Source organism: Protopterus annectens, chromosome 3.part0, assembly GCF_019279795.1.
Source record: "Protopterus annectens isolate FY-2018-M chromosome 3.part0, PAN1.0, whole genome shotgun sequence".
NCBI classification, from domain to species: domain Eukaryota; kingdom Metazoa; phylum Chordata; order Ceratodontiformes; family Protopteridae; genus Protopterus; species Protopterus annectens.
In genome coordinates, this window is record NC_056731.1 from 1,341,918,740 (window position 1) to 1,341,935,393 (window position 16,654).

Below are 16,654 nucleotides of genomic sequence, written 5' to 3' on the forward strand. Positions count from 1 at the left end.
TTCTAGTTACACCTGTAAGAAGAGCTACAACATTTTCAGAATGATTCACAGTGGGATAAACTCCTAAATAGATGTCTTAGTCATACAGTGGTCAATTATCACTACAAATAACAGTTCCAGCAGAATAATCATTCATTCTTTTTCAATACACACTTTATCCAACTTTAATTTACAAATGATAAGGTCAATGTAACCTGCAATTCCACAACTGCAGATGCTCTACTGTTTCATATAGACTGCTCAGCATCTATTTTTTTAAGTTTCCATAACCACAGCAAACACTCACTGATTTCTGCTAATTTTCTATAACCTCTTAAAATTCAGCAGTGCCAATACATGAGCAAATGTTCTTAAGAAACTGGTACAAGAAAGATCGTGATGCTACTGAAACAAAAGTACTAACATGAACTTAACACAAATAAGTAATTCTACTTAGTGTTGTATTCTTGTATGCACTGGATGATTTATAGTGAAACATATCCTATCTGATCAGGTTCATAGGTGTTTACTAGACTAATGACCACCAGGGCCTTTTTAATATTAGCCATGCATCCCAAAATCTCTGACAGGTTCTGGTGTCCTTGACGAGTATAAGTAGGGGCTTGAGAGATGAAACATTTACAAATGGGGCCTGGGAGATGAACCATTACCTGTGTCCATTAGAGACAGGTGCCAAACCAGGGATGAATTTCCTGTTCCTCATCCAGTTGTCCAAGTTACACTTGAATTGGGTTAGGAAGGAATTCTGCTTCACATGGAATGGGAGCCTATTCCAGAGATGGGGTAGTCTCTGGGCTACATGCCTGTCTCTCCAGTTGGTCCAATTTATATCACAGGCAAGGTTTAAGTATTTAGAACATTTAATTATGGTGCTGTTTGTTTTGCGGATATGCAGGAGGTCAATCAGAGTAGGGTCTGACAATGCCCTGTATGCAAGGCAAAGATCTCCTCTCAACAGCCTTTAGGAGATAGAATACATGGATAGGGTCTTGAGGCAGTCTGCATAGGACATTTTACTTATGCCCTGTATTGTTTTAGTGAGGAACCTCTGTGGACATTCCATTTCTCGGATATGCCTGATTAGGTACATACCAAAGATGGCATTGTACTCCATGACAAATCTGATGAATGCCTAATACAGTGGAACAATGACTTTCTTAGACCTAGATGCCATACCATTGTTTATAAGTTCCGCAACACAGAATGATTTCTTCACTACTGTAGATACGTGATGGTCAAACGCTAGATTACTGTCTCTGTGTGTCCTTAAGTCCCTGACTACTGGGTCAACTCTCACGGGTGTGCTATCAATATGATAGTTACCAGGGGTGGATGACCTCCAAAAGCATACTATTATGCATTTCTTGGCAATTAGTTTTAGTCCATGACTCTGCCATTCATACTTTGCTAGTCTACATCTGTTTCTGGTGCCAACTCCCAGTGTGTACTACCTGCATGGTCCTACTGCCTCTTCTCAATCTCCACAGCAAGGTAGTGAGAGGACAGACAGGACATGGGGTGTCACAATACTACTGTCTTGACAGTATGGGAGGCTTTCCATTTTTTTTTTTTGCCTACTCTTAACTGTGCCTCCAGTACATGGCATTCAGTAACAACAGTGTGATTTGTCTGCATGTGCTACCAATCTCTCTCCTGCTGCTGCAGACGGCGTGTCCGCATTTCTCTCCAACTCCTGGCTTCCATGTTAAGAGCATGCTGTGACTGCAGTCCTCAGAAGTCTTAATGTTACCAGTTACTCTGATTAGCTGTAAAAACTGGTTAACAATGGTGTGTTCGGGCATTAACTGCTGACAGAGTCAAAAGTAACATTTTCTATGTCATTCATTTTATTTTTTACATTATTATGCTTCTTGGTATGGTGCAGTCTGCATTGCTGACATTAGAATTTCTGTTTTAGAATTTAGACAAGCATACATAATTTATAATGAATAGTGCTATAACCCTATGCACTCATAGTAACAGTGGACAATGTTGCACTTCTGCTGGACTTCTGTGATATTATAGAGAACTCTCACTCTTATCAATATTCCAGAAAAACTTTTAAAATGAAACTGCTATGCCTGTTCTGTATACTGCACAAATACTACTAAAAATGTTGGATTTGTAAGCTGATCACATTTTGCTCCTTAAAGTTTAAGTTCTCCATGTAAATACTGCTCATAAATATAGTTGTAGAATGAAATACAACAGTGTATACAGCATCAAATAGGTCCCAAAATGTATAAAAAAATAGAATGTTATTCTATACCAATAACATGCATCATATATATTTTTTTTACATGCATTATGACCGAGTAGCCAGAATACCATCAGAAAAGTTGCTGTTAGTCTGTAGTATTGACAACTGACATTAACCTGCTGCAATATGGAAGCAGCAGTTAACAGAACTGTAGAAAATAATCAACCAGTAAACTTATGTACAGTGATCACCAGCAGTTCTGTAAAAGTATGCTGGACTGGACTGAGAACATCTAACAAAAATAAGTGCTGGCACAATCAATCAGCCACAGTACTTCCTCTGGTTACTAACCCATATCACTGCACAGCAACAGACAGCATTAAATGGAAAACTAAGAAAAAGACCTGGAATACAATTACTCTGAGCTTTTCTTCATTCAAAATTCAAGCTTCTTATAAAAACAGATTTTAAAAAGGCCATAAATATAATCACATTACATTTTCACAAATAATCTACATTTTAGTGGTACATATCTGAGTTAAAAAACGAGCTCATGAAAAACACAACAGAAAGGGTATGGAGTCTTACTAGGATATACAGACAACAGAACTATACCAGCATGATACCTCAACTGAAACAAAAACAAATTACATGCAAGCATCTTTGTTACTTTCAAACTTCCATGTTTTAGCTGTTGCCAGTGTGTTTTCTGAAATTAATGCACAGGTAAACACTCAAAAGTGCAATACAAATCCTAGCTTTTAAAATCACTCCATGATGTCCACATCATATTTAAATGGCAGGCACACATCTCTCAAAAAGTTGTCCACTTAATTTTCTCAAAAGTACCAGTAAAAATTGTTTTGGCAGATGAGTAAGTTTATAGATCTCTGTAAGTAAAGATGTAACAGCTCCTTGCCAAAGAGATGCATCTTTAAAGATTTTTTTTTTCTGTAAATCTGTTTTTCCCAGTACTGCCTTCATTTTATATGGATGCATTGCCAGTCACCAATATTTCACTGAAAACTGGCAAGAAAAAGTCAAAGTGTAACAGAATAAATTTAAAAAAAGTGTGTAGAATGTTTGCTCTATGACACACTAAACATCAAACAAAATTAAGAAAAAGTTGTATCTTCATCACCATAATAAAGGATATTGAGGAATGTACTACCTCCATAAAGAGGGACATCACAGGTTACACATTTCTCATTCAACAGCCAAAAAGCAAACAGAAGCATCAACATGCCCTTGGGGAAAGGCTGAGTTTGGCACAGTATCTGAAATGCCACCATACAAGATTATAATTTCACTGTAATGAAATAGTCCACATTAAAAAACAGCTCTCCACATGAAACCTCTACAGCTAACTCAGAGTGTGCAGTTATGTCAAATATGTGATTTCTTTCCTTTGTTTTTTATGAGAACATGCTAAATTTTAACAGTTCAGTTATTTGCTACTGTCATGCCCTTTCAGCAGCTCTGAAAACTAGCATGAGCTACAAGATGCCATTTTGGGATATACAGATTTCAAATAAAAAATAAATCTGAAATGCACCCCCCCCCTGTCTTCCCCATGTAAAATGGCTATTTTTTTTAAAAACATGCCTTCTCTAAGATGCACATTCACATGTACACTTGAAAAACACTGGCATGAAAGCAATCTTGATATTGGAATATAAGTGTAGACAGATTAGGCCTTTGTTTTCCTTGGACTACATAGCACACATCAATTTCTTTACTTTTAGAGGGGCTTTGAGCACCACTATTCAGTGACATAATGCAGTAGTTTCTTGTGTTATTTAAAAATAAGGACTTTTATGAAATGGAGAACAATGACCCTTTTATGATGAACATGTGGGCACTGAAACACTGACAGCATACACTCAGAATTCAAACATACGCTGCACTTTTTTGTCACATACCATAAATGAACTCTGTAACAGAACCATAATAATACAAAATAATATATATTTCAAGCAGTTTACCAAAAATAAGTGTTCTTAGCGGGTGGCAGATCAATATTCCAAACATTTAGGTTACTGCATGCAAGCACTCGGATGAATTTTTAAGGATGTGGAATGGCTCTACAGAACTACTGCTGCTTTTCCTGATCTATATAAAATTAAATCACCTCCTGAAAAAATGCAAGCAGGCCAATAAGCTCACAACTACTGAAACTCAGCAGCATAAGAGGTGTAGCTCCCTGAAAAAAAGGTATTGTCATCTCTTTACATATGCAGACCATTTAACAACTAGTACAGTATTTACATCTGATAGTGCATGCAAATGGGGATACCTATATAGCAGCTGCACTTGAAACAGACTGACCTATAAACATGGTAGCATTTTAAAAATGACATTCAACGTACATCAGATATGTACAAAAATAATGATAAACAGCACTTCAACTCAAAGAGTATACATAAAAGTTTCTTGTGAGGTAACACCTCAAAGGTTTTTCTCTTTCACTCTCATTCTTCTGTATGAGCAGCTATGTCAGATGAAAAAACAAGGCTTGATTTACCATACTTGTGTTATACATTTCACCTCAGCAGTTGCTGGCATTAATTTTTCACGATGTGACAACTTCATAAGCATGGTCAACACGTGGGAAGACATGTCGCTCATATACACACACGCACGCACGCACGCACACAAACACACACACGCACACACAAAAGTGCAGCATTTCTTCAACATTTAAATTCATTATTCAATATATCATTCACTTTGATAAATGTTTTAGAAGATTAAAATGCTAAGTGACTGTGTCAAATATTTTCTTTCCACACTAGCAGTGCGCTTAAGTTCTTAATTCTTTACAGTGACATAGGCTTTTAAGACTTTGGAAGAAGTCAATAGTCTTCAACAGGTGCTAATTCTGGTGTAAGGTTTACAGTGATATTTTTGTACAACCTATCCACTGTTATTACAGGAGTATACTTCAAGTTGTTCAGGCCATCAACAAGTTGACGCTCTTTGGAATAACGTAACAATTTATACCTACAGAAGACAAAGAAATATATTAGGTCACCTGCAAACAATCTTTTAAACTATGCATGAATTAAATATTCAGTGATACAATTCAGAAGGCAGTGACAGGATAAAAATCTTTATGCTTAGTTTCTATTGACTGGATGGCTATACAGCTTTCTAACTTTCTCTCCCCCAAACTCAAATACCAAAAAAAGCAACTCATTTCAGACTTGCTAAAAGAGGGAGACATTCCCATGTGTACCATATCCCACTCCCAGAAACATGATCATAAAAATGGATTTCCTGCAACAACAGTGCAAACTATGCTCCATGTTAAGTTACACACACTGCAGCTGAGGTTCCACATGGTTGTTATATTATTTTACTTGATTGTTTAAAATCCATCAAACAGAAGCACCTTTTAGTCTGGTCAACTGACTTGTAAAGGGTTACAAAGCACTGAAGTGGAGAACTATGGAATCATACGTTTTTATTGATTATATGTATTCTGATATCCAGATAATCCCTACTGGGTGAGACAATACTGCCACCTTTTCAATGAAGCATCAGGCAGTAGGAACACACAAAATATTATCTATATAAAACAGGTAAATCATTACCATATCAGGTGATCTATAAAGGAACCCCTCCTTAGAGGACCTACCATTGTGTTCATCCTTGCTTCCCTTTAAATTTGGTATTTTTCCTCTGAGGATCCCTTGTGGATGTGCATAGTATATTTCCTAACCTTCTCTGATACTGCAAAAGCTGTTCTGAGTAAATCTGCCAAAATCTTTCTAAGTTTTGCAAAGTTTTTGTATGTTGTGAACATTTCTCAGGGTTAGTGAACTTATTTCTATGGATTCCGGATACTGCAGGAATTCTTACTTCTGTTGTATAGCAGTTAATACTTTGAGCTCAAAGCCACTTTGTTCTACATTGGAAGGGAAAATTCAACCTATCCAAGGTGGAAACTACTGGTTGATAGCTTTTTGTGTTTTTATCTGCTTGGCCTGTGGGTTTAACTTTATCAAAGTCTTTCATCCTGCTTGTTTAAAAGCCTTACACTTTTGTAAGTGTGTGCTTATTTATTCAGAGCTACCTTGTGCCTGGCTTGGACACCTGTGATTACAAGACTTAGATTACTTCTAAAATCATCTGGTCTACAAAGCTGATACAAGTATATACTTGCTGTAACTGTTTCAGTGATATTCAACACTTCTGTGCTGCATTTATTTATTTGGTTGAATCTATGACGGTTTTCAGCCTGCACTTGTTAAAGAAATTCCATCTGTTTGCTACTGTACTGCTCTTAGGTTGTTTTAACAATATTCTGATTTTTCTAACCTCCTCTGAGATACTGCAAGTAGTTCTGAGTGAGTCTGCCAAAATATTTCTAAGTTTTACAACATTTTTGTGTGTTGTGAACATTACTCAGGGCTAGTGAACTTATTTCCAAGGATTCCTGATAATGCAGGAATTCTTACTTCTGTTGTATAGCATTTGTTACTGCACTTGAGCTCAAAGCCACTTTATTCTACAACCAAATGTTTTTTTTTTTTTTTTTTGCTCTATGGTTGGAGCAGACAGCTAAATTCAACATATCCAAGGTGGAAACTACTGGTTGATAGCTTTTTATGTTTTTATCTGATTAGCCTGTGGGTTTAACTTTATCAAAGTCTTTCATCCTGCTCGTATTAAAGCCTTGCTTGCACATGAGCAAACTGTTCTAGTTTAAAATCTTCTATAGGAAACCGTCTCCATAGTCTCCCACTGTTGACACCTGCTCAAACAGCTGCCTGATTATGTACAGGATGGTAACACAAATACTCTGGAAAAGATAGTCTGCACCCCCAACTACGGGCTCTAATGTTCTGGACTAGTACTCAACAACATGGGGGCATTGCTGTACTACACCATGTGTGATGCCCTCCTTGGTTAAGTCAGACTACAAATCAATCTCATTTGAAGTAACTACTGGAACTGACACCCTAACAGAAACAAAAATTATAAAAAACTTCTCCAAAGCTAACTAGCATACTAAGTGATGATACAAAAAGCTTCATACCACCCACAATCGCAGATACCAATAATCACTATTTAGAAGTGTGTGCAAATGCCCTGTACAAGCACTTAAGTGACTGCATAAACTCTGCTGAACTTGACTGGATCAAAACCAGGTCTTTCTGCAAAATCAAGCCACTGTAGTGGACTTCAAATATAAACAGATTACATCACAACAGGAAGAAACTGTTGTCTAAAAGCAAGAGGGATATCACTCTGCAGAGGAAGAGTTCTTACAGAAAAATCAGAAATCTTGTAAAGTCTTCTAAAGTCTGCGTCTTTTGGCTTTTCCCGGTTAGGGGTCGCCACAGTGGAACTCCAGTCCGCTAATGATTGGTAGTGGATTTTTACATACCGGGTGACCAGCCCTGACGCACAACCTTCAACGAAGGCACGCCCCATTCATGTATGCCTCCACACAGAAGACGCTCTAGCTAAGAATCGAACGGGACAGAGTCTTGCTATGAGGCGACAATGCTACCGCAGCACCACCACCATAATTTACAAAAATAAAATCGCATCTCTAGCCAAGGATAATCATAAAGCATTCTTTAACTATGTCCAAAGTGTAAAAGTGAATGCCCAGCTATGTGCCGAACTGGTTGTAGATGGGATCACTTATACTATACAGGAAGATATTGCCAACCTGCTAGCTGACAGATTCATTGCAAACTTTACCCTCCCCATCCCCACCTATTATATCCCAAAGCATACCTGACACCAGCACTCTGCCTAGCATTTCTCTGTGCTCATGAAGGCCAAAAACATGGCCTCAGTGGGACCAGATAATATCCCAGACTGTTTACTAAACAATGTGAAACAAGAACTAGTGCACCCACTTGGCGTTCTCTTTAATCATAGCTTGAAAACTGGCTATGTGCCCGGAGAATGGAGAACAGCAACAGTAATGCCCCATGCACAAAGGGGGGCCATCAACTAACCCTGGGAACTACAGACCCATAAGTCTAACCAACCTCATCTGCAAGGCCATGGAAAGAATTACCATGGACCTTATCAACAAGGACATTGGCGACTTCCAAATGCTGGACCAAACCTAATTTTGCTTTGTTAAGGGTAGATCATGCTTATTAAACCTGATAAACTTCTTTGAGAATGTCACCAAAGCCATGGATGAAGGTAAGACAGTCCATACAGCATATCTCCACCTTGCCAAGGCTTCTGACAAACTTCCCCATTCTGGCTTCATTGAGAAACTCTCCCAGATAGGGATTAACCCTTACATTACTAGATGGGTAGCCATCAAGCTCACTGACAGAACATACTCTGTCAGAATTGGTGACTCCACCTCCACCAGTAGACCCGTGACAAGTGGAGTACTACAAGGGTCTGTGCTGGGCCCCTTACTGTTTGGCATCTATTTCTCAGAAGTCCATGCCAAAGTAGATGGCTTTTGGCTCACTAGGTTTGCTGATGATTGCAAACTGGGAGCAATGATCTCCCAATGATGTCAACATATTACATGAAGGGCTAACACAAACAAGACTGGTGCCAAAGCCATGGTCTAAAACTAAATGCACAAAATGCAGTATTATTCCTTTTTGACAGCACCCCCCCCCTTGATTTCCAACCCAGTGGTGCGAGACTTCGACCACCAGGTTTCCACAGGGGTAAGGAAAGCCTTTTACGTAGTGCACCTCATTAGCAAGGGCATAGCATCTAGGTCAAGGGATGGTATGACTCCACTGTACTTGACTCTTATCAGACCACTAATAGAGTATAATGCACCCTTTTGTGTGCATCTCACTAGACACCTGCAGCTGTTGGAGGGACCCCAAGAGGTTTTTCACTAAGAAGATACAGAGACTCCAAGCCATGACCTACGTGGACAGGCTGAAAACCCTTTCACTTTAGTCTGTATCTTACAGGCTACTGAGAGGTGACCTGTGCCTGGCCTATAGGGTAATCGACAACCCTGCCATAATGGAACTGCTGCATATCTGCAAGTCAAATTGCTCAAGAGTCACTCACTCTGAAGAGCTCAACCTAGCTTGTGACATTAACAGATCATGCTGGCGAGAGAGATACGTCTCCCAGAGACTGCCACTTCTCTGGAATAGACTCACTATTCACGTAAAACAGAGCTCCTCACTGACCTTATTCAAATGCAACCTAGATAACTGGATGGGAGGCAGCATTTGTCCCTGGGGTAGCACCTTTGTTCCTCATGGACAGGGGTAGCCGTTGTTGATAACTGACCCACTGTTCATAAACTTAACTACCCAAAAAAGAACAAATGGGGTTACTTGGGATTAACATGGCTAGGCATGTAAAGGCTCTAGGACTGCTAGCCTAGTAACCTCCTATAAACCTATGGACCTATGCTGACCTGTGATATGCTGTAATATGTCCACACAACAATAGCACTCCTAGCTCTTGGAGTGCCAGTTCACAAACAAATCAGAGACTTCTTGCAAATAAAAGTATAATGAAACCTGGATACAAACTATATGCAATGCTACACAAACATAACTGCTTAATTTACAGGAACTGCAATAGTCATCGATGAAGGGATGTTCAGACACGGGACAGTGGGAGGTTGTCTGTGACCTACTAAAAACAATCTCCTTGTACATTAAGAACATACCTACTATATCTAATGTAGGGGAGTCACTGCTGTCAGTATACAAAGGAGAAGCATCCGAACAATAACGTCACCAAGGGTGGATGAAGCTGATAAAAAGTTAAGAGGAAGGCTTAGAGGGCTGGATTCTGAAGTGCCAAAAAACAGACCAACTCCTGAAAACTGTAGCACAAGCATTAATGTTCGTTAAAAGTATGAACTGATAAACTGGAAGTGAACTAACTGTCTGCAATGTAGACATTTTTGAAATAAATAGTCACACTTTTGGTGAGGTAGCTTTTGAGCACTTTGCAATCCAGCTGGAAATAATTTGCTTAGCATTTTTCACCCCTCTCCCTGAAACAACCATGATAAACAGCTGTTCTATCTTTCTACACACACGTGCCCACACCACAGAAAAAGCTGAGGTGGCAATAAACAGAAAAGGTGTGAATAATCTTGTTTTACTGGTATCTTCCCACATTAAGAAAACAGTGAATTGAATTAACTGACTATAGGACAATTGTAAAGTACAGTTGTGTACACTTATCATACATGTAGATGTTCGAGTGTATTCACTGTTGTAGTCATCACATTTGGATTATCCCTGCCAGGGTAGCCCTCAACCGGCCCGAATACCAGAGGCTTACTATTTCTGTATCGGTTGCAGTCGCTTCAGGACTGATGTCATGTCGTCAGTAGTATAATGTAAGGCAGCTGATGCCATTACATCAGTTTTTCTTGCCCCAACTATCAGGAGCCCCCAAGTGGGATCCAGGTTATCGTGGAAGAACCCCACCAGTAGAAAGTAAATACCAAAATGTTCCTTGTAAGGAGAGAGAGAAAGAAGAGGGGGATGGATGGAGGGAGGGAAACCAGGACTGCAATAATGAATACACTCGAACATCTACATTTATGGCAAGTGTACACAACTGTACTATGTTCTTCGTGTTTCACTGTTGCAGTCATCACATTTGGGTTGATTCCCAAAGCTGAGGAAAAGGGTGGAGGCAGTCAAGGAGACTAGGGGATGGCTAGGATGCCCTGCAAGGCTGCAATGGCAAAGCCTGCCCTGGAATTGAAGAAGATAGGCAGGTGGTAATGCTTGGTGAAAGTGTGAACAGATGTCCAGGTGGCAGCCTCCAGGATGTCCCTGGTGGGGGACTCCTCTGAGGAAAGCTGCAAAGGTGGAGGCTGCTCTGCTGGAGAGTCTTGAGCCCTTAGGGGGAGGTTTTCCATGTCGCGTGTAACAGACATGGATGCATGTGCTATCCATTTGGAAATTGTTTGTTTGGAGATGGCTTTGCCCTCTGCCCCTGCAGCAAAGCTAACCAGTAATTGATCAGAATTTCTGAATGATTTACTCCTATCTAGATAGAATCTGAGCTGTCTGTGCACATCTAGAGAGTGCAGGATGCTTTCCCCCTTGTTTTGTGAGTTAGGGAAAAAGGTGGGCAAATGAATGGATTGGTTGAGAGCCACACTGGACACCACTTTGGGCATGAAGGATGGGTTAGTCCTGAGGGAAACCCTGTCAGCATGGAAGATGATGAAGGGCTCCATAGCCATGAGTGCTTGTAGCTCGGAGACTCTTCTGGCTGATGGCCAGAAGAAAAGCTGTCTTCTAGGAGATAAATTTTAACTCTGCTGAATATGCTGGTTCAAAGGGGGGCACGGTTAGCTTTTCCAACACAAAGTTAAGTACCCAAGCTGGGGTAGGTGCTCTTCTGGGTGGCCTCAAGTTGCTAGCCCCTCTTAGGAATTGTTTGATCAGAGGGTGTGAGAAAAGGTGATGCTCAGTGTGGAAATGAGCAGAGACAGCAGAGGCATGAATTTTAATAGAGGAAAAAGAGAGACCACTGTGTAGTAAGTCAGCTAGGTAATCCAGGATGAGAGGTAGGGAGGGCTGTGCCATATCGGCTCCCTTAGCCTGAATCCATGTGCAGAACCTTTTCCATTTGTCAGCATAAGATTTCTAGTGCTAGGGCGTCTGGCCTCATGTATATCATCTAGAACCTGTTTATTGAAGTTGGCAGATTGATCAGTGGTCAAGGAATAAGCCAGGCTGCCAAACTGAGAGTCTGCAATTGGGGATGCATGAATTCTCCTACCCTCTGGGTCAAGAGGGTTGAGGTCTGCGTGAGATGCCACGGTGGCAGTGGGGACAGGCTGCGCAGCAGTGGGTATCAGTGCTGGCGAGGCCAGTCTGGAGCAATAAGAATTGTCATTGTTTTTTTCTCCCTTATTTTGAGCAGTACCCTGGTGATGAGAGGTAGTGGAGGAAATGCATATACTGATAGACTGACCCCAAGGGAAGGATAGGGCATCCACTTTCCAAACCATGCAGTGATGCTCCCTGGTGCAGAACTTGCTCAGCTGATGGTTGGTGTGGGAGGCAAAGAGGTTGACCTTTGGGGTGCCCCATTTCTGAGTTATTAGGGTGAAGGTTCTTTTGTCTAGCTGCCAGTTGTCTGGGTCCAGAAGATTTCTGCTTAAGTGGTCTGCCAGAGAGTTTAGAGAACCTGGCAGGAATTGTGCTAACAGGTGGAGTTGCATGGCAGATGCTGTGTGCCAAAGGGTCATGGCCAGCCTGCATAGAGGGTAGGAGTGAGTCCCTCCCTGCTTGCTGACATACATCACAGTGGTGTTGTCTGTTTTGACCAGGAGAGCCCCTGGGAGAGAAGGGGCCTGAAAGCTGTCAATGCATGCTGGGCAGCTAACATCTCATTTTGGTTGATGTACAAATGGATTTGCTGTGGGCTCTATTGGCCCTGTATGCATCTGTAGTGACGGTCTGGGCAGTGGGGGGTGGTGAGTAAGGTAGTCCCTTCTTGTGGGAGCATGCTGCTGCCCACCAAAGAAAATCTTTCCTTAGGCAAGGTATCATTGGTATAAGAGTTTCCAGGTCTTGAGAGTGTTGACACCAAAGGCTTTTTAGGTACCACTGAAGTTTCCTCATATGCAGTCTGGCATATGGAATGAGTAGAATGCAAGATGCCATGAACCCCAGAGCTTGCAGGATTTCCTTTGCAGATAACTGGGCTCTGGTGGCTAGTTGAGTGAAGTAGGCTGTCAGGTAAGTTTGCTTTTCTGGTGTAAGGAATGCCATCTGGGAAGCTGTGCCCAGGCTTACTCCCAGGAATACAATCCTTTGGGTGGGCACTAGTTTGGATTTCTTTTCATTGATAATGTACCCTAGGGAGGTCAGTAGGGACTTTACAAAGGCCAGGTGCTTGCGCAGCTTTTCACGACTGTCTGCCTGAATTAGGCAGTCGTCTAAGTATGGGTAAATCTGGATATTCCTTTGTCTGAAAAAGGCAATGGCGGTAGCCAGACATTTTGTGAAAACTGTGGGAGCAGTAGATAAGCCATAGGGAAGTGCAGAGAACTGAAAGTGCAGAGATCCTGCCCTGAAACATAGCTATTTCCTACATGATTCCCTGACAGGAATGTGGGAGGTAGGCCTCTTTTAGGTCTAGGGTGGCTAGCCAAGCATCCTTGGACAGCATGGGTAGCAGTTGCTGGAGGGTGAGCATTTTGAATTTTGGTATCACCAGGAAGGTGTTTAGAATGGATAGACAGTGGATGGGGCACCAGGTGCCCTCTTTTCTGGGCACCAGAAAAAGTCTGGAGTAGAAACCTTGGCCTTTCTGTTCTACAGGAATGTGCTCTACTGCCCTCATAGAGAGCAGGGAAAGGACTTGCTTTTGCGCCTCTGCCCACTGGTTTGGAGGCAGATCTGGGAACCATTTTGGGGTTGGAAGAGTGTGGAAAGAAAATTTGTATTCCTGGGACACTATGTTGAGGACCCAGTGGTCATTAGTAATGGTGGCCCAGGTGCTTGCGTGAAAGGAGAGTTTTCCTCCTAGGGGTAAGTGAATGTGGGCAGAAGGAAGAGAGTCCGTGTGAGTTCTTACCATGAGGGGGGGCTTAGAACTCCCTGGTTTTCAAGTGGAGGAATTCCACTGTTTTGATCTCTGCATTCCCTGTGACTGCTGTCTGGGGGGCCTGCTTCCCCAGGGTCTGGGCTGAACTGACTTGGTGGGAGAGCAGGAAAGGACCAGTTCTTGGAGGGGAAATGCCTGCTAAACCTGGGTGGCTGGACCTGTAGGAAATCCTTAAATGTCTGCATAGATTTAGCTTTTTCTTCCATCTTTTTAAAGACCTCCTCTGCCTCAGTGCCAAATAAGTTGCCTTTGTGCAAGGGTGCATCTAATAATTTAGATTTAACATGGTCTGTCAAGGGCTGTTCCTTAAGCCATGCATGCCTTCTAAGGACAGAACCGGTGACTGCTACCCTGCAAGAAGCTTCTAGGGCATCAAAAAGTACAGTTATGTACACTTACCATAAATGTAGATGTTCGAGTGTATTCACTGTTGCAGTCATCACACTTTGGTTATCTGCCTGCAGTTAGCCCTCAGTCAGCCCGAATACCAGAGACTTAGTATTTCTGCGTCAGTTGCTGTCGCTCCAGTACTGACGTCAGGTCATCAGGGGTATAAAAACAGGCAGCCGACGCCATTACATACGTTTTTCTTGCCTCAAATGTTAGGAGGCCTTAAATAGGGACTCAAGTTATGGTGGGGAAATAAACACCAGTAAAAAGTAAATACCAATACCAAAACACCAGAAATGGTGAGAAAAGGACAAAGAAAGGTGAGAGAGAAAGGGGGTTGGAGAGAAGGAAACCAGGAATGCAACACAGTGAATACACTCGAAGATCTACATTTATGGTAAGTGTACACAACTATACTATGTTCTTCGTGTTTCACTGTTGCAGTCATCACACTTGGGTTGATTCCCAAAGCTGAAGAAGGGTAAAGGCAGTCAAGAAAAATTGAGGCTGGCTAATATGCCCTGCAGGACTGCAGTTGCAAAACCCGCCCTGGATTTGGACAAGATAGGCAAGTGGTAATGTTTGGTGAAGGTGTGTACAGAACTCCAGGTAGCAGCTTCCAGGATGTCCCTGGTAGGGACTCCCCTGAGGGATGCTGTAGAGGTAGAAGTTGCCCTAGTGGAATGTGTTCTGATGCCTTGAGGGGTTGGTTTCCCATGGTGCTTGTAGCAGAAATGGATGCAGTGTGCTATCCATTTGGAAATTGTTTGTTTCGAAATGGCCTTGCCCTCTGCCCCTGGCACAAAGCTGACTAGTAACTGGTCAGACCTCCTGAAGGGCTTAGTCCTATCAAGGTAGAATCTGAGCTGTCTGTGCATGTCCATTGAGTGCAGGATCCTTTCCCTTTATTTTGAGGATTAGGGAAAAAAGTTGTCAAATGGAGAGATTGGTTTAGAGCCACACTGGGCACCACTTTAGTCATAAAGGAAGGGTTAGTCCTGATGGAAACCCTGTCAGCATAGAAAATAATGAAGGATTCCACAGCCATAAGTGCTTGTAGCTCAGACACTCTTCTAGCTGAAGTAATGGCCAGTAGCAAGGCTGTTTTCCAAGAGAAGAATTTTAACTCTGCTGATGCTGCAGGCTCAAAAGGAGGTAGCGTGAGCTTTTCCAGTACAAAGTTAATGTCCCAAGCAGGGGTTGGTGCTCTCCTTGGTGGCCTTAAGTTGTTAGCCCTCTCAGGAATTGTTTGATAAAAGGGTGAGAGAAAAGATGTGGCTCAGTGTCGTAATGAGCCGAAATGGCAGAGGCATGGATCTTAATGGAGGAGAAGGATAGGCCTCTGTGGAGTAGATCTGTTAAGTAATCCAGGATCAGAGGCAGGGAGGGCAGAGTTGTGTCCTCTCCTTTGGACTGAACCCAGGAGCAGTACCTTTTCCACTTATCAGCATATCAGTATAGGATTTCCTTGTACTGGGTCTTCTGGCTTCAAGGATGACATCCAGCACCTGCTTGCTTAGGCTGGTTACTGGGGAAGAATTCAAGAAATAAGCCAGGCTGCAAGATTTGGGGTTTGCAGTTGCAGATGTAAGATCTGTCCCCCCAGCTGAGAGAGCAGGGTTGGGTTTTGGTGCAGGTGCCAGGGTAGTACCAGTGACAGGCTGCACAGGAGTGGGTACCAGTGCTGGGGTGGCCAGTCCGGGACAATCAGAATTGTCCTTGGTCTTTCCTGTCTTATCTTCGGCAACACGCTTGAGAGAAGCGGCAGAGGGGGAAAGGCATAGATTGAGAGATTCACCCACTGGAAGGATAGGGCTTCCACTTTCCAGGCCCTGCTGTGAGGTGTCCTGGTGCAGAATTTGCTGAGCTACTGCTTGCAGGGGGAAGCAAAGAGATCCACCTCTGGGGTCCCCCATTTCTGGATCAGAAGGTTGAAGGTGCTAGGCTCTAATTGCCACTCATGTGGGTCTAGGAGATTTCTACTTAAGTCATCTGCCAGTGAGTTTTGTTTGCCTGGCAGGACTTGAACTTGCAGATGGACCTGCATGTCCAAAGCCGTGTGCCACAGGCCCATGGCTAGCTTGCAGAGTGGGTAAAAATGGGTTCCCCCTGCTTGATGATATACCACATAACTGTGGTGTTGTCTGTTTTTATAAGCAGGTGTTCTGGAGACAGCAGGGATCAAAAAGCTGTTAGAGCATGCTGTACCGCTAGCATCTCTTTTTGGTTGATGTGCAGATGAATTTGACTTGGGCTCCAGTGGCCATGAATGCACTTGCCATCCATGTGTGCCCCCCAGGCATAGTCTGATGCATCTGTAGTCAGGGTCTGGGCGGCGTGGGGTTGAGTAAAGAGCAGTCCCCTGTTGTGGTTGCATGCATCTGCCCACTAAAGACACACTGTCTTTAGGCAGGGTATGATAAGAATGACTGTTTCCAGGTCCTGAGAATGTTGGCAACAAAGACTTTTTAAGTACCACTGAAGTTTCCTCATATG

General features: G+C 42.4%; 1 protein-coding gene across 1 annotated transcript in view; it reads right to left on the reverse strand.

Annotated features, from left to right (window-relative positions):
• Positions 1 to 1,824: 1,824 nt before the first annotated feature.
• Positions 1,825 to 16,654, reverse strand: part of LOC122796740 (beta-1,4-galactosyltransferase 6) — a 339,205-nt gene continuing 324,375 nt past the window's right edge. Inside the window, exon 5 of the mRNA XM_044065449.1 lies at positions 1,825 to 5,203. Within this exon, the coding sequence (XP_043921384.1) occupies positions 5,056 to 5,203 (148 nt within the window). The 3' untranslated portion in view covers positions 1,825 to 5,055. The remainder of the gene's footprint in view (positions 5,204 to 16,654) is intronic.